The following is a 22,866-nucleotide window of genomic DNA, read 5'->3' as shown; positions in this document are numbered from 1 at the left end:
TGCGGGGACGGCCGGTGGCGGAGGCCCGCCTGGAGCAGCCGTGGCGACCCCTTAGTGAGCCGGGCAGGCAGCGATTCGCCACGGAGAGCGTCAAACCCGCTCCTTGCGGCCTTCGCTCCGCACGTACTGGTGCCGATGTTGTCATCTTTTTTGGGTCAAAGCTGGGGCGGTTTCGGGCTGTGGGGCTTGTGGGCTTGGCGGTGCTCTTCAGGAGGAGCTGCCGTGGGTCCCACCCTTGCCTGAAGTTCCCACGTGTGGTGTAAGCTGCTACAGGCTGGGGGAAAATGCAGTACCTGGAAACTAGCTTTTTCTTTTCTTTTTTCTTTTTTTCTTTTTTTTTTTTTTTTAAACCTTGAGGGAATCTCTGTGAAATATACTAAGACAGTATATTTCAAGTGTTGTAAGCAAGATCAATGGGGGTAAATAGAACTGTCTTTCCAAGTATATTTTATATTGGTTTTGTCTCTTGTGCACAGTTCTTTCAAAATAATTATGGGCTTTCTTTTAATCTGTGGGACTCGCTGGCAGCTTTCAGCCTCTTGAATTGTTTTCATATTCCCCAAGTACTGAGAAGATATGAATGACTTTGAACAGTGAAAGAAGATTCCATGTGTTTCATTTGAAAAAGCAACTGAATCAGTAAAATCTTTTCTAAAGAACTTCTCATTAGAAGCCAGAAGATCAGAGCTGTATTCCTTACTTCCCTGCATGACTATTAGAAGAATAGTTTAAGAGCTCTTGTGAAATCAGTTGTTGCTTTTGCATGAGATGCTTACTTTGAAGGCTGTTTGTATTTTTCTTATTTGGTTGGTTTGGTTTGTTTGGGATTTTTTTGGTTTTTTTTTTTTTTTTTCCTGTTTGTGTTCTGGGCTGTACTTCTGAGATGAAATTTATTTCAATAATTAAAAAATATTTTAATAGTTACAGATGTGAGAAGTTACGATCCTTCATAGAGCACTAGACCTGCAGACTTTGGCCCAACTGAGCAGTGAACTGCAGTAGCAAGGTTTCAATAGGCTGCTAGGCTTTTTTGCTTGCTTGCTTGTTTATTTTTGGTTACTACTGCTATACTAGGCCTGTTGCAGTAATGCTTTTTTTTTTGCTGCCTCAAGTGCCACCTGTGACATTGGCAGTGGTACTGAATCAGGCTTTGATATTCCTGACCGTTCTTTGTTGTCCCCAGTGAGAACTTCTGCTGGCCTCTGTCCTGTTTGGGAAACCATTTGGTGTGTATTACACTTGTCGGTCTTTTGTCACAGATGTATCCATGATCAGAGATGTTCTTTTTTCCCATATTAGGAAAGCTAGCTTATGTGAAAGATAAAAACAAAGACTTGTTATAACAAACTATTTTTCTTGCTTGTTGATAAGTGGTTAAGACCCTTTCTGCAGTAACTAATGTCTATGTAATTATTTCATTAGGTATTTATTGCACAGTCAAGAGCTTCTGGAAGCCACCGAGATGTTGAGGATGAGGAGCTTACACGAATCTTTGTTATGATACCAAAATCCTATACAGAGGAAGATCTGCGAGAAAAGTTTAAGGTACTGATTCGCTATGTGTTAATTGTTATTTTAAATTGCATCTGCCTTAATTTATCAGAAGAGCTTAATGCATGGAACTTTAATGCATTTTCAAATATTGTAAATTAATATGCTTTTTGATTGTTCTAGATGTATGGAGACATTGGATATTGTAGCATCATTAAAAACAAGACTACGGGAGAAAGTAAAGGTTTGGGCTACGTGAGGTATTTAAAACCATCGCAAGCTGCCCGAGCAATTGAAGAGTGTGATCGAAGTAAGAATCTGACTGAATTCTTTCAAGTTTTTCACCATAAGTGTTGTATCATCATTAATGTGCATTTAATTTTTAATTTTGTTTGCAGGTAAATTATTTATGATGTAAACACATCTTGAGACAAAGTTCTATTGCAAATAAAAGATAGTATTATTAGTATTTATTGAGAACCGTCACCCAGTTACATTCTTGCAGGACCAAACTGCAAGTAAGATCAGTGAAAAGAGTTTAGAAATGGATACAGAATTTTCTTTTGCGCATTATTATTGGCCTGTAATGTAGGCTTCGTATGCAGGAAAACCTCATTTTAATGTATCCCTGGGAATATGCATTTTTAATGGAATATATTTGATATGAAATGAATTATATATAAAAATATATTTGAAAATCCATAGGGATTCTGTTGTGATTACATTTATTTAAGAACCAATTCTAATTGAAGTTTGTGTGTGTGTTTGTTTTCATTTAATGTCATGATTAATCTGTTACAGAATGAAAGACTTTGTATGCTTTATGACCAACCATTTGTTGTTTATGCTCTAGTACCAAAAAAGTGTTAATGAATTTGAGAGAGCCCGGTGGAAGACCACCAAGGTGGTCAGGGGCTGAAGCACACAGCTTATGAGGAGAGATGGAGGGACCTGGGCTTGCTCATCCAGGCTTTTTGGGAAACTTAGCAGCAGTCTTCCAGTCCAACTTCTTGTTCAGTATTTGCTTAATCACAAATACAAAACAACTTGGTGTGTGGGTGTGGTTGTTTTTCCATTGTTCTTGTGCGAGTTGCTTTCTTTTTCCCTGGTCATACGCGTGGTGGTTCTGTGTTATATCTATCATAAGTGGTTCTAAAAAAATTATGTTTGTGACAATTCTTGCATAGGAATATGAGTCTGAGATTACTTATCAGTTAAACTTTACTTCTTTTTTGCTATGAGGTTAAAATTAAATCAGTTGGATAACCTGAGAGTAATACCTATTTCTTTCATAAAAGCAAAACCTCCATCAGTGCAAAACATAAATAAACTGCTGTCATAGCATGGAAATTCACTAGGTTTTGTGAATAATATGCTTCTAAATACAGTACTTGAATGCATATCTGGGTAGGTAATTTGGAGTGCAGAAGTTTTGCTATATGTGCGGTTGTTTTCTTTTAGGCTACAGGGCCATATTGGCTGAACCTAAAAATAAGTCATCTGAGTCTTTTGAACATGATTATTATAGTAATAACATGAGGCAAGAACCAAGAGGAAATACACTTCCGTTTTGTAAGTCACCGCTTTTTATACTAAAAATTATTTGTAGTCTTGAGTATGGTCACAAAGTAAGAATATAGTTTGGAAGAAGAGAAGCTAACGGAGGCTTAGGTCAACACTTAAATAGTAAATGGGATGTTGGAGTTGGAAACAAGCCAGGTGTTTCATTTCTATATTTTTATGGCTCGCTTTGCTCTAGTTGGTTGATTGTTTTGTGACCTGCATTGGTGAAATAAATACGTTATCTTTAGTATATAATTGACTTGAAGTACTTTTAAAAATTGAATTAAAAATATGTATGAAATGAAGGCATGCTAGTGTGATGAGTCGAATTATTTGTTTTTATGTTGGTTCTTGAGGTGCGCAGCCGGAGTTCTGTAGTTTTGAAAAAAATGAGAGCAGAATTCAGGAGTCGGTCTCCAAACGTTTGTCTGTGGTATCACGGCTTCCCCTTATCCAAGAGCAGCTGTTCGCTCTCTTTGACCTAGTCCCAGGACTGGAATATTGTGATGTTCAGCGAGATCCTCATACCAACAGTGGTAAGTAAAAGCAGAAAAAGATTTTATTTTTTTTTTTTTTTCTTTCTTTCTTTCTATGCGGGGAATGCTTTTTAATTGTACTTCTGTTCATTTGTACTGCAAAATACAGTATACTTGTTGGAAAGAATGTTTTATGTATCAATGGTTGCTGCTATCACTGATGCATAAACCCAAAAATTCAGGTTGGTTTGAACCCCTCTTTACAGATAGTTTTAAATGCCGCTATTTTCAGACACTATTCTCTCAAGAAGGACAGAATCAAAACCATTTGAAGTGGGTTTTGGTCAAATGAAGTTAATAGTTTGGGCAGAATAAATGGAAAAAACTTTCTCTAAACAGATCTCTTGCGTTTTCATCTTGAAATGGGTGTGGTGATGGTGTGTATGTGTGTAGAAGCTGACATGAGTAAATGGATTAAATCATTCTACAGCAAATAATGGTTTGTATTGGAAGGATTGTTTTGGTTTCAGTCTTGTTTTGCTGTTTCTGAGAAAAATGTGGAAGAAGTGTCTTTTAAGAAGCGTGAAATGGAAATGATTCAGAGAGTTAAAATGTAACTTTACAGTACTTGAGATTCACCATTGATGGGATAATTGCATTTAAAATGAAACTGTGTATGTTTTTGTTTCTAATTCAGGGTTAGGAAAGAAGACGTTTTCACTTGTGTTGCTTTATTAACAGCTTTTCAAGTTGGCATAAATATAGCTGATCTGTCAGTAGTTAATTCCACTGAAGTTCTCTTCACAAATACTACTGATACTGCTATTAAGTAACGTAATGTGTGGTAAAAAGACTTAAGAATTTCATATCATCCATGACTAATGTGTAGTTTAATCATATTGCTTTATACGAGTGTATTTTTGTTCTTAGGACTTACCCATATCATACTGAAACTGTGCACTGTATTCGTAGGGTATGCTGTGATTCAGTACAGTACTGCTGCGTCAGCTATATATGCCAAGTATAAATTACACGGTTTTGAGTATCCTCCTGGAAATCGATTAGCTGTCGTTTTCCTAGAAGATGGAAGTGAAAGCTCAGAGTAAGTACCGATACACAGAGATAGCAAGTTGTAAGTTGTGTTCTGGAGAGCAAAATTTAAAATAAATACATTTATAACAGAAGTAGTAACAGCAGTGTCACTGTGATCTTGTTTCATACTTGTAGATAGTATTTTCTGAAATTCAGGTGTTTTGTGGGGGTGTTCAATGGTTTAGAATAAGCTTTTGAAACTTAATAGTCTGATAAAGAAAAGATTAAAATATATAGATTCTTGAGATACACTGGAAAATCTTGGATTTGACAAGAATCTTTGTAAAGGTATCTAATATGTAACAAAGCTGGAATGTGTTTTTGCTGAGACTTTTGTATTAAAACCAGATTTATCTGCTTGATCTCTTGGTTGTGTTTGCAATACTGCAAATAATAGCCCTGTGAAGCACATATGTAGACTAAAACTGTTGGGTGCTGAGGATCTGATGTCCCCACTTTGACCATCTCTAATGTGTTTTTGTGATTTGAATGCCCATTACAAGTTGGAGCAGCTTAGGTACACTCCTGCAGAGAATATTTTAGCTTAGTTTCATCCTAAAGGAATCTCGTTTGTGTCAAACCTATTCTGGGACATGAATGAGGACAGTGAGGAGGGACAATGGGTAGATTCACTTCAGAAGTGTGTGTCTGATCTAAACTAAAAAAACCCAAAAATTCATTGCAACTGTCCTCATTGCAAAGCCTTTCCTTCATTCTTCAGTAATTCCTACTATTTCATGGTCCTACAACACAGGCTGTGAATCTATGCAAAAAGTACAATCGCTTTTTCTTATTCTGCAACAGAACAAAGAAAAATTACTGGAAAATAAGAGCTGGAAGTAAATTTTCTGTGATACTATTCTGACTTCTGAATTCAATCTCTGTGGTCTTTATTGAAATGTGAAATTTTTCTGTCCTTTCTGCCTTTTAGGCACCTTTCACAAAATGTAGTGGGCTCTGTAGAGCTGCTTTTATTTTGTGTGTCGTCCCCCCTCTCCCCCCCGCCCCGAGTATTAAAAAAAGTGAAGAAGAGTTTTGTGTCGATATGTAGAAATGTATGAGTGTTTTCTGTGAGTTGCAGCTGGCACGCATACTTTCAGGTTATGTCTAGAGTGTCATGGAAGCATGACTTGATTTTCACTATTTACATGAGTTTACAGGTTTCCAACAATACTTTCACAGGTGCATTAAAACTTACTTTCTCATGTTGAATTTAAGGTTACTGTAACTTAGCCCTTTTTTTTAAAGATAGTTTGTTATCACTTCTGCTTGCAGCCTCATCAGAAAAATGGCAACACAGCTAGTAACAGCACATGTGTCATCAGCGTTGCAGAATAACAATGCAATTGTTCAGCAGTATAGGATGCCTCCTGTAAGTTAATGTAATGAATACTGTTAATATTTTTCTGAATTGTTGTAAGAAATGTCAGATATGTCAGTAAACAACACCACTCTCTTTTGTAACTGTTTTAGATGGTACATTTTTAAGATATACCTCTGGTTGGTTTGTACATTTTTATTCCCTGTGAAGATGTCTGACCTTACTTGGCTTTATTGTCCAATTTAATGAAATAATCAAAGTAAACGAATTAAGATGAGAACTAGTAGAGCCTGGTTATGTCCTGTGATAGGAACAAAAATTGGAAATAAGTTAAAATTACTCCACCCCTTCTACCACCCCCATTGGTTAATTTATACTTGCATTTTTTCCCATTTCAGCAGCCACTTGGAGGAACTTCTGGTTCACTGTTACTTCAGCCCCAAACAGATGCCATACTTCCACCACACAAAAAAAAAGTTCCACTTGACACTTCTGTGAAGGAAAGGCTTTTCATACTTTTTCATCCCCATCCTTTATCTGTAAATGTATTGGAGGATGTGTTCTGGTAAGATTCCATTTACAAATCAATGTTCTCTAACCAAAACAATAACCACGAAATATTTCAAATAAATGTTGAAAACAACAACAAAAAAAAAGATTGTCGTCATGAAAACTCCTTCCAGAAAAGACAGTGCACAGTGATTAGTAAGTAATCAGTAGGTAATAAGTGCTTTTTGAAATAAGTGTGTAATGGAATTCACCTTGAACCGTAGATGCAATGTCATCAGTACAGGAGCTCTATTATTGATTAATGTAATTTGAAGTAAAATGTTTAGTCTTTTAAGATCTTTTTAAGCAAGAAAGGTGGTACTTCCAGTTCTTAGAGCCCAATTTATTTGGCATTTTCTTGTACATATTTCTATAAAGAATTTCAGTATCTTGAAAAATTTCCACAGTAACTTAGGAGAGTAAGTATAGGGAGTTTTTTTCTGATGTATCCTGAGACATGTAGATGGTTTGCATTTTCCTGATGCTATTTCAACTGTCCTTTCACACTACCGCTCTATGACGAGCAAAGACTTGAAACAATTTTTGCCATCTTTAAAATAAATCTATAGTTCAGCTGTTCTCCAGTATTTTATATTACTTATTTTTAGTATACGCTTGGAAGAAGAAACTTTTCCCTTTTCTAATGGCTGGCATTTGCAATAAATCTTTGGAAAGCCAAAATACTTTCAAAGCAGCAGGAGAGGAAAAGAAACAATATAGACTTGTGCAGAAGTTAAAACTGTACCTATTTGATATACTGGATTTTTCTTAATCAGATGCTGGAGAAGAAAAAGGCTATGTACTCTAGTCTTGACACTTGTATAATGTCTGTGTGCAGCAAGCCGACTTTATGCTTTTTAAAATGTTTTTTTAAGGAACTGTCTAGGAATCTCCTGAGGACTTGGAAATCTGGGTTTTTCCGTAATGCTTTAGCGCTTGCTTTCTGAGTCATTTCAGTAAGATCTTTTCAAACATGAATAACAACTGAACGAGTTCATTTAAAGTGGGATGCTAGTGTGTGTGTGTGTGTGTGTGTTTTTTGGTTTGTTTGGGGTTTTTTTTGTTGTTTTGTTTTTGTGGAGGTTTTTTGAGTGCTGTTTAGGTACTATGGGATTGATTAGCTTTACACATTCTTTTAAATAAATCTCTGGTGCTTGTGGTTCTGTTATAATATTCCATAGAAAACATTGTCTATGAACTTCTGGGTTTATTTCTATTCCTGCCTGGAATACTAGAGAAGGGAATATGAAAATTGGGAGTTTTGGAAGAGGGCAGCACAAGAAAATACAGTGTATGTATGAGAACGTAACTTTTGCAGCTATCAGATCATATATACTTCAGATTGATTAACTGCAGCAAAACCTGTAAATTATCTTTCTTATTTTTTTTCCCCAGTCGTTTTGGACACTTGATAGAAGTTTACCTTGTGGCTGGAAAAAATGTGGGCTATGCAAAATTTGCAGACAGAGGAAGTGCCAGTGATGCCATAACTGCATTACATGGCAAGATTGTGAATGGTGTCAGGCTTAAAGTAAGGTTGGCAGACTCACCTACAGAAGAATCTAACAAACGGCAGAGAACTTACTGAGCAGGTGAGTACCCAGTCTGAGCTGTTACTTAAACTGAAGTTCAGTCTGAAATAGTGATAGGCAAAGTATTTTGAAGTTAGGTATGAATATTTAATGATAAACTTTAAATCTATTTTTAGCTAATATCTTGAAATTTAATTTGTGATACGTGTGTGTGTATCATATATGTATATGTGGGTGTGTGTATGCTTATATGCACACATACACTTTATTTTTGTAAAAATCTATTTTTATAATTTTTGAACAAATATGAACCAGTTGATTAACATCAATCTGGATTTTCATAGAAATACTCACTTTATGTACCTAAGAAGAGTATCAGTTAACATTGAAAAGAGTATGCAAAAATAAACAATGGAACTGAGATCAGCTTGTGTGTGTCTTTCTTTCATTAAAAACACATGCCCTCACAGTGGTGCTGGATAAAGATGCAGAGTTTAGACCTGGAAGGGCAGAGGAGGGAACGGCTAAACAGAAAAGGACATGGGAAGGACAGGGAAGGTTGCCAGGTGAAACTGAAGGTTTGCGATATTTGGGTCACCTGGATTCTGAGAAATCAGGTGTAACTGGAATGTGTAATAGCGAAGAAAATATTGCAGAGCCTGTTGTGGTGGGATTGAGGTGTATGATTAAGAGAATTCATTTGAGAATGTATCAGTTGATGCTTGGTGCTTATGGCCTATGAAAGCTGTATGAGCTCCTGGAGAGGTTTTATATATAGACTTCAGGGACCAAAATTAATTTGTTCTTTTAAAACATTGGTTTGATTCAAGTTGTATCTCTTCTTTAATTTTTTTTTAACATAGGACTATTACCAAAAGAGAAATAGTTGGATGAGGAAAGGCTAAGCCCTGTTTTTTACAAAATAAGTCCCAAGTATTACTGTAGCTTCCAAATAATTTCTGTATTATCTTTATAGGGGACATGCAGTTTTGGTTTAACTCGTTTGGAAAACATCACATGAAATCCTGACTCTCTTTGCATCAATATTTTACTTCTAAGCTTCATGCCTTGTACCTTTCCTTGTGTAGATACTCTTTGTGACCTGGGAGTTGCAAAGACCAAAAAAGATTTTGCCCACAGTGGTTTTTTTTTCTCCTTTTTTCCTAAGGGCTTTCATGTTCTTTTGATAAGCAGCCGTTTATTAAAGGTAGTCTTTAGTCTTTCTACACAACTTGCTTTCTAAAAAAAAAAATAAAATAAAATTGCTAGAATTCTTTTCCTACATTGAATTTTAGCTAAAAATAATTTGAAACTTTTTTTTTAATGAGCAGCTCTGGTGAGTGCAATTTTAAGTAACTTGTACACACGCTTTTATCTTTGTACAAAGGTTTTGTTTTGTTTTAGTCTGACTTCTACTTCCAATCATAAAATGCCAGTATCTTGGTCACTACAGGAAAAACTGTGATGTAAAGTGTAATGTAATAACAGGTCTGCCTTGACTGCTTTTTACTAGAAAAGTGTAGTTACGATATGCATCCAGAATTAGAAAGATGATCTATCCTTACTTTTTCTTTCTTTGTTTTTAAGATAGACAAGAGTGAGAAGACTGGGAGGTTCTCTTCTGATTGCCAATCTAAAACCGATTTTTTTTTTTTTTTAATTTTTTATTTCCATGTGTGTACATAGACACAAGCACATGTTTTTCCAGTGTGACTTTTTGTTTTTTGAGAAGATTCTTTAAGGTCTCCAGCTGACAAAAGGTGCAGTGGGATCACTAAAAATCACCAAATGGGATTTTCAAAAGGCTAAGACTTACTTTATGTTTCAAATTATGTTTGAAAATTTTAATATATACCTATTATTGACTACTTAGAAACCTGAACTCCCTTATAAGGTGAGGGTAAGACATACACATTTGCTGTTGTGCCATTTTACCTAATTAGAAAACTGGAGAAATGAGGTCATATTTGAAGAATACTCTTTTTACACATGCAAAATTACAGCAGAGCTCTTTGTCCTTTCCTAGGTTTTTGTGTTTCTGTAAGTTTTCAAATAATAAAGACTACTAGTTTTAGTTTGTTCAAAGACCCTAAATCTGTCTTGGACAGACTACCTGTAATTATGGTGCAAATGACTGCTGAATATTTCCGTTCCGGTTAGCCTTTCATCTGCTGTGTCTGTGCGGTAACACCGGTAGAAGAGCTTTCTAAACTGACTGTGTTACATCTTATTACATCCTGTACATCAGGTTCCTGGTTCTGAGTGTCTTGGCACGTTGTCTTAGCATTTATCTCTTCTTAGGATAGACAGACAAAATTACTTGCTCTGTTTTTGTCCTTTAGCCAGTTTCTCAAATTCAAATTAAATGGTACATAAAAAGAAAGATTCCATCTGCATTGCTTTTTAAAAGGGCTTGCCCATTTAAATCGAGCTTACCACTGTGTGACTGTGCATTGGACTGACTGACAAACAAGTTTTGCAGTAGTTTAGAGGCTTATATTTTACTTCCAATTAAAGCTTTAAATTGTGCATGTGAAAGGGGATGGAATTCTCTCAACCTCTGAAATAGTAGTTGGGTTTTTTTTAAGATGTGAGAATATTAACTTATGTTCTTTTTGAATTTTAGCTAGGGGAAATAATTTTCTTCTGTGAGTTTTCACTTAAGTCATTGCCTCTGGAAAAAAAAAAAGAAATCCTTTCTAAAGTCTTGTTGTATTGCTTGCCTTTTATCTCTAACAAGGTGACTGGATTTCTGCAATAATCCTTTCTATACAAGGTTCTCATTAGAATCTGTGATAAGATCTGTGAATTCAACAGAATCTATATGAAAATAAATTTAATTCAATTGACTAATTCAAATAAATTATTTGTTATTTCAACACAGCTTTTATCTGACTTTTTGAAGTTTTTTCCCCAATAATATTTTTCTTATGTAAATAATATTTTAAAATATAATCTACAAAACTGTTTCTTAAAAAATGTTTTATGGTAGTGGTATGCTACTGATAACGCTCTTGCAACGTAAACTTCTGATCATAAGAACAGTCTGTTATCTTACAACAACCTTTGTTTAGCAGGAGAATTTGAATACATGTATGTTAATATTCTAAACTAATCTATCTAATGAATTTTGCAGGCTCTGGCTCTCCTACAAGTCAATGAAAATTCAGTTGTTTATATGAGTAGTTAAAAGTAGCATGATGGAAATACTACTTTAAGTTCTAATGTAAGGTTTTTTTGAGTGAGGTTCTCCCCTCTTATGCTAAGTAAGTATTAATGGTTGAGATAATCACTTCAAACCATCTTCCTTTGAGTTGGTGTAGGCTTGAGAAGACAACTACCTGTCTGCTTCTAGGTGGTTGCTAAAAGCAGAAGCTATTGGAATGTTCTTGGTGTTGACCAGCTGGTGCTTTCTACTCAGGTTCTTGCATTGCTTTGAGTGTTTTGTGAGAACCTCACTGCAGTTGTCTGATGCCTGTTGTGTAAATTGTGTCACTCAAAAATAGAAGAGGAAGGAAAGAATGTGGTATCTTTTAGAAGAATGTGTTGTGGAATTCTAATTAATCTCTTAATTGCAACCTACTAGTTCTACTTAAATACCTCATCCCCCCTCCAAAAAACCCACTCCACAAACAAAAAAGCCAAACAAAAGACCCACCCCAAACATTTTTCACAAAGCTTTCAAGTAGTCCTTAGACAGCAGAGCTGCTAACTAGCACTATGTTAGAAATGCAAAGCACAGATAATCTAGGGCTGGTTTCTGTGGCTCTTAATAATAGTTGCTGATTGGCTTTAACCCACAGCAAATGGACTCATTGCATTTTTCCCCTTCTGAAAATGTTTGGTGTTTGTTTTAAAATAATTAGTTAGAGTTGAAAACCACTTATTCTGTCATGAAATACTTGATTATTCTTGTCTTTTTATTGTCCTAAAAAAGTCCTGCATCACTGATTTGATATGCATTCTTTTTTTTTAGTTAAAACTTTATTAAAATCCTGAAATTTAACATCTATATTTATAATGATTTATTTCTGTGCAAAAATGTTTTTTTAAAAAAAGTTAATTGTATCATAGTTGAAATATACTCCAGAATAAAACAAAGTTAACTATATTTTGTACCAACAGTATACTGCAGAAAAATTGCTGGCTTTCACACACTGCTGAGACAGAGGTACTTCTTTAAATGCTAGAGAAGCATATATAAAATTCTAATTCTTCTAAATCTGTTAAAAACCTTATTTATATGCTGGTGTAATGATTAAGTTTTATAATGTATATATTTTAAAATAGGTATGTTGCTTTTTGATACTATTTTTGTACTTGTGTTTTTTCTACAGAAACTAAATAATGACATGACCCTCAGCTAGCTGACTGACTGAAAACGTGACTACACATGGTTCCTGGGGACAATGACAGCTTTTTCTTTTCTTTTTTTTTTTTTTTTTTTTGTTTTGTTTTGTTACTTAGTTGATATCTATGGTATTTTCTGATTCTGAAAACGCAGACGTGCAGTTTTGAAAACTATCTAGACATTAAAAAACAACTGGTGGTTGTTCTCGTAGTAGTCTGTAATCTTGTATTACAGAAATATTTCACTTCTAACTTAATTCCTCCTCAAAGATGGAAACTGCAATGGTGGGGGAAATAAAGGAGTCAGCATTTTGTGGCTTGACTGGTTAATTGATAATGATTCAGACTATAACTGTTAAAATAGAAGACATTTCTCATGATCCAAATTGCATTGAAAACTGAAGTACAGCAGTAAATTCAAAGAAAATTAAATAATTGTTTCAAAAACTGCTAGCAAACCTGACAGTATTAAGCTAGATTTCAGAAAATAGCTGTAATCAAGAGAACGATTCAAGTACATTCTTAAATATTTTGTTGATCTGGACCAAAAGTATTCATTGTGCTTTGTATGCTTAGTTCTAGACATTTGACTGTGGGTCAGACTACCAGAGCTGCTTACATTTATCCTTTCTTATCCTGAGGTCTTTTGATTATAACTGTGGGGAAAGTATGGAGTCTAGGGGTGGTTTGTTTGTTTTGAGGGGTTGGGTTTGGGGGTTTTTTTGTCTTTTTTTTTTTTTTTTTTTTTTAAGAAGCTTTCAATGCATATGCTTTTAAGTAAGAATTGGAAAATTCAGTGTTCCAGCAGGATGAAGAAGACTTCAGCATTGATGAAGAGTAAATGAAGATAGCTCAAATAAGTATTTGCACAGGTAGTTTTCAAATGCCAAGTATTTTTCTGTGTATTCCTGAATGCTACTTGTTGAATTGAAAATATCCTGGTTATTAAAGTCACTTACACATATAAAATTGATAAATTCTAGTTGTATGCACACTAGAGGAGCAAGCATGCTCTCGGATGCATCCTGCTTCCCAGTGTCTCCAGTCCTGGTACCTTGATCATCAGCATGGGGAGAGACAGTGGAGCATCCTGTAACTTCCTCTGGCTCTGAGCACCTTCAGGAAGATTTCCTTCCAAGAATGCCCTATCCCACAGGAAAACGGGTGAGAATGCAGGTCTTACTCCCTCAGTTACTAGGCATGGGATAGGGAAGTGTGTTTGAGACTAGATACAGCCAGTGTATACGGTTTTAATGTAATGGGAGAGTTATTTATATTGATAAAGGGGAGTTGGGTCACAGGGGAGACAGAGTACATGACAGCCTGTCTGTATAGTGGGGTTTATTTAAGAACCGGCAAGATTTTGAGCTTTTATCCTGCCTTAAAATTTCATGTACTTATCTGCTTTTCTCCCCTCCCCACCAGCAGCGTTGGGTTCCTTTCCCAGCAGGAAGATTGCTGCTGCCAGGAGGGTTGGGCAGAAAGTTGCATTTGTACTGTGCAGGTGCTCACAGTCACTAGCCTCAGGTCCCACTGGCCGGTGTCCCTGGGCAGCCTTTGGCATTTGTTTCTGTGCAGCTCCCTGAGCTCCAGGATCATCCCCCCCTTTCACGATCTTCACCTTCTGCTTCTCTAGCCCCTTATTCTTTCCAAGAACGTTACTTTTTACCAGGAAACCTTCCTTGCATCCCGCTTTCTGGTGCTCCAAGACCCTGACTTTCCCAATCTCAGTAGTGAATGTGCAGAAGCACAGCACTTTATAATTAGAATCATAGAATCACTTTGGTTGGAAAAGACCTTTGAGATCATCGAGACCAACCTTTAACCTTTAGTGGTTTTATCTTGTGTCTTTTTATTAATTTGAGCTATGTTTTTACCTACAACAGATGGCCTCCTTTTCTTGTTTTCTTTTTTTTAAAGAGAAGGAGGAAATGAGAAGGTATTGGGAAATACCTCATTATAAGTAGCTGAAAGCTGCGGGTGAAACTGTCTTTAATTTTCTCCACTCTTTTCCGACAGCAAAAGACAAGCAAGACATACAGCCATGTTCAACTACTTTTTCTTTATTTCATGCTTTTTTAATAAAAAGTAATATTGATAAAAATATTTTTGCATTAGAGAGGGTATATGAGAACAAGTGCTGTCATTGCAGTGGGTTCAAAAGTTTAAAGTGACAGAAACTATGTACTATGTATTTAAAAATCACAAAGCAGCATTATTTCTTAGGTTAAAAGAATATTAGAATTTGAATGCTCAAATGCTAGGAAGTTGCAGAATAAAGGTTGCCTAAGAAACCTCCTTTTGCTTCTCTCCGTTCCCCTAGCACGTGTTATGATGCAGTCTTGATGACTCACCAGCAGCTTTTTCCCCCAAGAGCAGTTGTTTCATTCAGCACAAAGAATGAAATTGAACCAGGGCTGCATGGTTAAAGCAGGCTGTAAAATTCCTGCTTAATTTATTGTAGACGTTGGAAATCGCATAGTGAACAAAACAGGTCTATGGTTGAGGCTGGAGAATGGGATCCTATCTCTGACTCTGGCTCGGAGATTGATTGTGAGGGTGGTTGCCAGTTCTCTGGGGTTCCTCTAGAAAAGGCCTGTTTGGATTTTTTTGTTTTGGTGTCGCTCCCCTCCCCCACCTTGTCCTCACCATAAAATTTGAGTAGAATTTGGGGCTTTCATTTATTTGCTCAGGGGAAATAATTCTGACCAGGTTGCCATTGATCCAACAACTCCAGAACTGCCAGGCAGCACCTTTGCAGTCTTAACTATACCGTGCCTTTGTGCAATGAGTCCAATATTTTTAGAAAGCATCAAATCCTACTGTGCAAATGTGACAGAGACACCATGCCCGTATAGCAGGTCTGACACGTGCTGCTGAATGAGCGTGATGCGCTGTACCTGCATGTTAGGAGTGAGCTAAAACAGCCTACAAGTGGTGACATGCTGTGCTGGTGCAAGCATCTTTTCAGTTCATGTGCAGATCTTTACTGTCTTTTATTTGTCTTTATTCAAGAGAGTGCTTTAAAGTATAGGATAATGGTGGGTGAGTTATTTAGGTGCCAGGTGAAATGCTGAGGATCTCTGTGTAGTCAGCTGGAAAAAAAAAACTTCTCATTTATGCGTTTGAATTGGTCTTTTTGATGAGTCTCTCCTGTGTCAAGATCACCAGTCTAATGTGGCACTGAAGGTGGATGCCTTCAGGGTTTAGGCAATGTAAACATTCCCAGGAGTGTAAACACTCAAAAATGAAGTGACTGGTGTCTGATCTTGGCCATCCAAGATGGGAAAGAAAAATCATCTGTTAGGATCATTCTAACAGTTACAGGAGGGAGCATTCAACACCCAGAGTGTTAAAAGATACCCTTTACATCTTGAAGTAACATTACAAAGTAAAGAGAACAGTGCGGTTTTTCTAGTTCTCAGTCCTACTTCTATTACTGCGTGTCTGTGGGAATAATGGGCCACTGCACTGCCCTGGGCACGGAAGATCAGTGCTCTGGATGTGGTCCTGCTTCGGGCTACAGAGCTCTTTTGCCTGTTTGTTTGGCCTTGAACTGAAGAGAATTGGGCTGGTACTCAGAGGAAAGAAATTTCCCTGTTTTCAGTACTGAGACTTTGAGGTACCCTAGGAAGCAACTCTGCAAGCAGACATCTTTCCTTTTTAGTCACTGTTGAATCAGTCTGTTGGGTGACTCACGTGGTGTCATTTGTAGTGTTCTGGTAATGTTTTTTAGAAGATCCTTCAAACCAAATTCATTACTTGCTCTCCTTAGAGTTCAGTGTATTTCCCGAAAGCATTGATATACTAGTCTTTTCCAGCTAAATACCAGTTTGTGTATGTAGACTTTGCTATTTTAAAGTCCCACAGCAGTTTTGACTGGATATAGTATTCATCACTCCCTGTTTAAATTGTTGTATAGCACTACAGATAAGTAGCTGGCACACTGCTTTTCTAGATCATTTCATTGGTAAGAAAAAACTCTCTGCTGTGAGGATGAGCATTTGGTTCCTCTACTGGAAAAAACTCTGCCACAGCTATTTGTTTTCCAGATGGTTAGTAAATTGGCTAAAATTGTATACTTTTTTTTTTTTTTTGGATGTTGTTCTGCAGTAATAGTGCTTTAATGGTGGTAAGCAGAATTTGGAATGCTTCTCTGTAAGTGACTTGGATTTCAGTTCATCAGCCATAGTTTCTGTTGGCACTGAATGGGGCTTTTGTAAAAAGAGATAATACAGATTTCATACATTATGCTAAATGATGTCCAATAGAAATTATTTCATCCATCTATTGAGTCACTTGGTCAGCAGAGGAGCCTTTTATTTGTGTGACCGGAGAAAGATACTAATGTGCTTATGTTGCCTGCAGGTCTACATTAGGGTATTTCTGATCATTAAGTGAAAAAAGAGCTGTTCTCAAGAGGGATGTGCATTCCAAATATGATTTGTGAGTTGGTGATTGCAAGTAGTTCCCTTCACTGGTCTTGGGGCTCCTACCCGGTGGTACAAACCACTACTGGAGTTCCTCATGTGGGGGCAGAGCCCAGGTTCACACTGTGCAGTGGACCTGGGTCTCCTTTGCATACTTCCTCTCTCTTCCTGTTAATGGTCCATTTTCTGACCCAGGGTACTCTGTCGTGTTATTTCTACTCTGCCTACAGAGATACCCTCTAATGTCTGCGATGCCAGGCCTCTTTCAATTACTGTAGCAATGAGAGACAGAAGAAGGAATGATCACGTGGAGGTGGAAGCTGTTGAAGGTGAAAACATGCAACTATGTGCACAGTTCCAGTTCAGGAAAACTACTCATTTCATATTCTCACTGTACCATTTTTCTGAACTTTCTTTTTGTTAAATATTCCTTTAAAACTTTGTGAAAGATTCTGCTCAAGCTTTCCATGGAATGTCAGATTTGAACTGCAGTACTAGTAAATTTTCTCCAAAATAAATTGGAGAAAAAAAAATTATAAATGGAAGAAGGAGGGTTAAGGAAGGAAGGGTTCACTTCACATCAATAGAGCACAGGGCAAAGGGTGATGCTGGAGCCTGCAGCCGTGCGAGGCAATCCCCCCTGTTCCACCAGAGGTCACTGGTCTCCTGGATGTGCAGATGGAGGCTGCAACTCAACATTGCTACTGCTTTTGAAAATCTTAACCTGCTTCTAAGGTAACCAACCTATATAGAGAATTTCTTAACCAAAAGGTTGTGGCATTTGGTTCACGGATAGAGAATTATCTCAAGGTGTATTGATTTCAAACACATAATTTAAAATACTTTAATATGATGTAATTATTATTTAATAATAAATAATTTAAAGTAATTTAAAAATAATTGAGAGAAGACAATCCTACTTTAACTTGTATCTTTTCTTGAAATTATTTTTTTAAACCATTAATTTCTTCCTAGCCTCTTAGTTTTGAAATACAAATGATTTATTTTTGCTTGCACAAGTCTCACATATCTATTTCTGATTTTTCTTCTTGCTGTTCCAGAGGCTTTTCATAGTTTTGCGAATGCAGGATTAGACAAATAGTTTTAAAACTGTCGTGCCTGGTATGAAAACTTTATGTGAGATACCTGAAAACACCACATACAGAACACCTCTTTAGACCATTTCTTGGTGTTCTTGCAATTCCTCTGTAAAAGATTAAAAGTGAGATAATGAGCAGGAACTAGGAAGAGAACCAGAGGAAAGGAGGACAAAACAAAAGAAAAAGAAGGAAGATGATAAGCAGGGAGTTCCCATTTTGAGACAAGAGAGTAGGAAACAGTCTAATAAGAGGTAAGGCATGGGGGGCTCCTGAGGGAAAGTAATTGGGAAAAGCAGGATAATCCAAGTGATTCATATCTTGAGACAGAATAGATGCAGGGCACTGTGGTGCTCTGGAAGCCAAATGCTTTAAGATTAGGTTGGGTATAGGGACTTGGAATCTTTTGGATGGATGTCTATTGCAAATGGACTGCAGAAGCCCTTATTCAATCTGTAGTAATGTCGTTCTCTTGTGTCTTATTTCTCCTTTGTTTTGAAATACACCGATTGTAATGCACCATGCACATAATGAATATTACGGCACCTGGATTACTTTAAAAGCAATATCCATTTTTCAAAAATGTGTGCTTTCTGTTGAAGCTCCTCTGTCTCATTGAGTAACTGCTCCTTCATCCCTCTGCTGTGCGGTGGTTCTGTTCCTCCTCCTTGCTCCGACAGCCCACCCCCAGCTGCTGCTGTCCCGAGTTCACTGCACAACTTGCAGCACAAATTTGCATTAGGTCGCTCATCCGGAGCCTCTGCTTTTGACAGGGACAAGCACAGCAGCCAGAAGCTTGGGTTACAGGCAGGATCAGGCCTCCTGCAGCCAGCCTGATGCCGTACTGCACTCACAAAACTCCAGGTGGTTCCAGACGCTTCAGGCAGCTCTGGTATCTGAAGCTGAGGAGGCAAAAGGAGGCAGCTCTGTGTCAGGCGACTCTGCTGGGTATGAGCAAAGAAAAATGTGCAGCTGAACGTAACACAAAACACGGTTCAGCTGCTTGCTCTGCTTGGTTATAAATGCTTTATAGGAAGCTTTAAAGAGGATCTGCTTGGAGGGATGATGGCCTTTATAGCCTTGGTGCTTTGTAAACAGCATAAATCACAGCTTGAAAATGGCTCTGCAATCCATGTACCTCAGATGGTGGGGCTGTTGCTGTGAACTATACATGGCACTGTCAGATTAGTTACGTATTGATATAAAACTTTTATTTCACTTACTTTAGCAATATGCATCTGCCCACTCCCCACCCTTAATTCTCTTATTATGAATTTTTCTTGAAAGTCTGCAAACTCTGTGAGACTTGGGAAGGTGGGGCTTCACCCAGTGTGAAGTCAAATTATATTCAAATATAATGTTAAACACAGTATCTGCAGGACCTTACCAAGACTGAAGAGTTAATTGTTGACCAGACCCTACTCTATATTTAGAGAAAGCGTTTACAAAACTTGAGCATGGGAGTACAGAAGATACCCTGGGAATTCTTCCAACTCTTCTGACTAAGTTCTGTCTTTGGAAAGTGCTAATGAGTAACTTTTTCAGATGTCATTTTAAGAAATACAGGACAATGTTAACAGTGTGTAGTCAAGTATGTGGACACCAAAACTCTATTGGAAATATAAATATATTCCAGAAAGACTTTCTGAAATTGAAATTATACTTCACAAACAAAATTGCAAGATTGCTGGAAGTTATTTTAAGTATTAGAATTTTGATTGTCCTCATCCTGGGCACACTAAATCCCCCTCCTAATGTGTCTGTTACATCTAAGGATAGCAGGAGTGAAGTTATATTTAATCAGCAAAGCAAAATCAAAGGCAATAGCATGTGAAAACATGCACTGTATGTCTTGGCCAACTGATGTTTTTAACTTTAATCAAGTCCACAAAATTCACTTCAGAGTTCACTTCTGTTATAGTAATGCTGGGGGACACTAAAATTTGCTTCCTTTCTTCTCCATGACAACATACCAGTTTAGCTACTTAAAATTATTGCCAGGATTTTGGACACGGGTTATCCATACACAGGTATCGCAGTAGGTTTTTCCTTTGCCTGTTTAAAGGACAAGGGTACAAAGATGGCCTCAATGCCTGTATGTAACAGCATTCTTGGAATTTTATCCTGGAGGCAATCTGAAACCGGGTAATCTCTGCTGTGGCTTTGGAAAAGTAAATCAAGGAGTTCCCAGAGAGTGCAGAGGGAACTGTACCACTGTGCCCCTCTTTAAAGCTATTCTAGGGGAGGTATTGAGAGAAAAGGCTTTTTTAAAATATTGAAGTTTTAAAGAACTTAGTCTAGAACAAAAATTAGAGTGCTGGTAATAGTCAGCAGGATTATAAGGGTTGTGGTAACAACCCTTCCAACCAGAGCTTGCTTTTGTTGTTGTTTAAAATGCATAAGCTTAAAGTGTTTATACTGCTTTGATTTGCAGTCTGCACAGTAATGAAATCATACGCATTCTGCTGAAGATGAGGCCATGGGACCACATTGCCAAAATCAAGTATGAAACGAACTCTTTTCCTTACATTTGAGTGGAGATAACTAGCTATACGGAGTATCAACCATACAGATTTTGTTTATGTGAGATTTAAGCACTCCAGCTGATTTATCATATGTTTGTCTTCAGGGATTCTTGAAGTCCTGCCAAACTGCATTTCAGATTTGCTTTTCAGTTTTCTACTTTCTTGTATTTAATAGGGATATTCTTAATAGAACTCTTATAAATTGTGATTATCTATGTAAGATGTTTACCTGTCATTTGAGTTTTAAAGCATCTCTGGGTGGTTCTACTTCCCTTTCCAGTTTCTTCAGTGGGAATAAATCACTACCCCTTCCTCTTCCAGGTCGTCCCAAGCGTGGTTTAGGCTTTATTCCTGTGATGATCTATGAATATGGAAAGTATTTTTGTTATATTCTATGCATATCTTATGTTGTTATGCTTCAGGATGTCTCTTGCTACGTACTGCCCCGTTCTTGTATTAAGGAGAGAAAACTGGTGCTGATCTGAATAGACCAGTGCATGTGGATTATCACTACTGGAACTGAAGAGCAAAATATTGAGATTTTTTTTTTTTTTTTTTTTTTTTCCAAATTCTCTTCAGGGGAATGGCAAAACACCAAATGGGAATATCAAGAACCAGGTCTGATTTTACTCCCAGGAAAGATGGGGAAAGACAGGAGTATGCTTTCATACCTAGAGATGCTGCTTGCCCTCGGTTTCTCGCACCGAACCGAGCAGAAAGAAAATAATAAACCATCTGAATGGCAGTACAGGACCAGCGTAAAGGTCCATTTAATTTGGTTTCATCCTTTCCACAGTGGCTGGCAACTGATGCTTGGGGACAGTGTTGAAACAGGGCAGACAGAGTGTCCTTTCTCGAGCAACTTTCAACAGGCAATGGGCAGGCACCTTTTAAGGAGGAACTGCAAAGGGAACTGTGGTGCTTAATAGGGACAGCTATCCTTCATTCATTTGTATAATCCCTGCTTAAGAACATCTGTCCCTACAGCTCCATAGTGTTGTATAGCAGCAAGCCATCTGATTTAATAACACTTTGTATGGAAAAAGTTCTTCCTGGCTGTTATTTTAAACCTGCTGCCTGATCATTTACTGAGACTCCAAGAAGTCCTGTGTGATGGAAAATCATTCAGGATTTTATGGATTGGAAGACAATTCTTTCTCACTCTGTTCTCCAGCTAGAAATTATCTCCTCAGGCAGATGTATTCCCATACCTCTGCATATATTCCTTTAGCTGTGTACATGCATTTTCTAAGTTCCACATTTTCATATGAAGGAACCGGAACTGTACACAGCACTCAAGTGCACAGGAGATTTACATAGGGATGTAATGAGCTCTTCTGCTTTGCTCTCGGCTGCTTTTGGAGTGATTTCCAACATTGTTTGCCTTTTGGACTACTGCTGAGTAGCAAGCTAATGTTTGCAGAAAACTACCCACAATGGCTCCAAATGATAAAGGCTCATTTAGAGCCCATTATTATGTATGTTTAGTCAGGGTTATTTTCATTACTGTTTACATTAGTTTGCAGTTATTGACATAGACTTTCAGCTGCCATCTCATTGCCCTATCACTCCCTATTGTCAGATCCTTCCACAACAGCTCAGAGTCAGCTTTCATTTTGCTTACCAAAAGTAATTTTGCATCATCAGTAATTTTGCATCATCAGGAAACCGTGAAGATCCTTGGTCCTCACACAAGTAATTTTAGGATATTTCGGTGCAACAGTGCTCGGCCAGAAGTCAAGTAATTCAGCCCTAAGAAGGACTCAAAGAAGAAAGTAAATAATGGTGTGTTGGGTGGTCAGTATCTGTGAAAGAAAGGGGATGTTGATCTGTTTTCCTACTCAGAACCAAGTTACCTGATGGCAGCTGTGCTTTCGGATTCTTGGAGATCACTTTTCAGTCTTCTGGCACTCCCATCCTCTAGGGCCCATCCAGTTCCCACCTCGCTGGCACTTGCCTTTTGCTGCCTTTACAGCATGTGCCTGCTATGAGCCTCCCACTGCCTCCTGAGTTCTCCCTCTGCCTAATTTGTTGTATTGTCAGCCACTCTTTAGTGCTCTTTGGTGCTCTACTTCATGCTCGTTCTTCAAAGCATTTCCAGTTCACTGGTTACTACTGCTGTACTCTCTCAGTTTGGCATAATTCAAATTAATTTACAAAAAAGACAAGGTGTAATTTGCAAAATCTTTAATAAAAACCTGCCTGCTACCTCTGCCTTTCCTAAGGGTACTGTTTTGCCAAACACGCACAAGCCCTAACAGTAACTGACAGCAAAGAAACCACAATATTGATACTACAGGAGGAAATAAAAATATTTTCTTAAGATTCTGTAAGTAAATATTTTCAGTGCCAATAGGTCTGCTTATCCTCAGCATAGGGGTGGTAAGCAAACATTTCATATTATATTTAGTAAACTTTCCTGCTGCCTGAGTTAAATAAT

At 37.4% G+C, this 22,866-nt stretch overlaps 1 protein-coding gene across 3 annotated transcripts; it reads left to right on the top strand.

Moving 5' to 3' along the window:
• The first annotated feature begins 1,421 nt into the window (after positions 1-1,421).
• Positions 1,422-15,466, top strand: RBM45 (RNA binding motif protein 45). Of its 3 annotated transcripts, none has more exons than XM_035901440.1 (9): positions 1,422-1,545; positions 1,675-1,801; positions 2,953-3,063; positions 3,411-3,590; positions 4,503-4,632; positions 5,898-5,994; positions 6,345-6,508; positions 7,888-8,084; positions 12,362-15,466. In XM_035901440.1, exons 1-8 carry the CDS (start codon positions 1,498-1,500, stop codon positions 8,078-8,080), a joined length of 1,050 nt encoding a protein of 349 aa, XP_035757333.1. In that variant the 5' UTR covers positions 1,422-1,497; the 3' UTR covers positions 8,081-8,084; positions 12,362-15,466. The 3 variants fall into 3 exon arrangements, with proteins under 3 accessions (XP_035757333.1, XP_035757331.1, XP_035757332.1); XM_035901438.1 differs by having other exon boundaries at positions 6,342-6,508; XM_035901439.1 differs by lacking the exon at positions 12,362-15,466 and adding an exon at positions 12,150-12,178 and having other exon boundaries at positions 6,342-6,508.
• Positions 15,467-22,866: the final 7,400 nt, after the last annotated feature.

The sequence above is a fragment of the Egretta garzetta genome, unplaced genomic scaffold (genome assembly GCF_000687185.1).
Source record: "Egretta garzetta isolate BGI_Z169 unplaced genomic scaffold, ASM68718v1 scaffold539, whole genome shotgun sequence".
Taxonomy (NCBI): domain Eukaryota; kingdom Metazoa; phylum Chordata; class Aves; order Pelecaniformes; family Ardeidae; genus Egretta; species Egretta garzetta.
The sequence above is the reverse complement of the archived record's forward strand: the minus strand, read 5'-3'. Positions and strand labels throughout refer to the sequence as shown.

What these genes read in the sequence shown, in the direction of transcription:
- RBM45 (XM_035901438.1), top strand. Translation starts at nt 1,498, where the DNA reads ATGATACCAAAATCCTATACAGAGGAAGATCTGCGAGAAAAGTTTAAG. An exon ending in AGGAAATACACTTCCGTTTT is followed by an intron (nt 3,064 to 3,410) that starts GTAAGTCACCGC and finishes TTGGTTCTTGAG; the next exon opens with GTGCGCAGCCGGAGTTCTGT. An exon ending in AGATCCTCATACCAACAGTG is followed by an intron (nt 3,591 to 4,502) that starts GTAAGTAAAAGC and finishes CTGTATTCGTAG; the next exon opens with GGTATGCTGTGATTCAGTAC.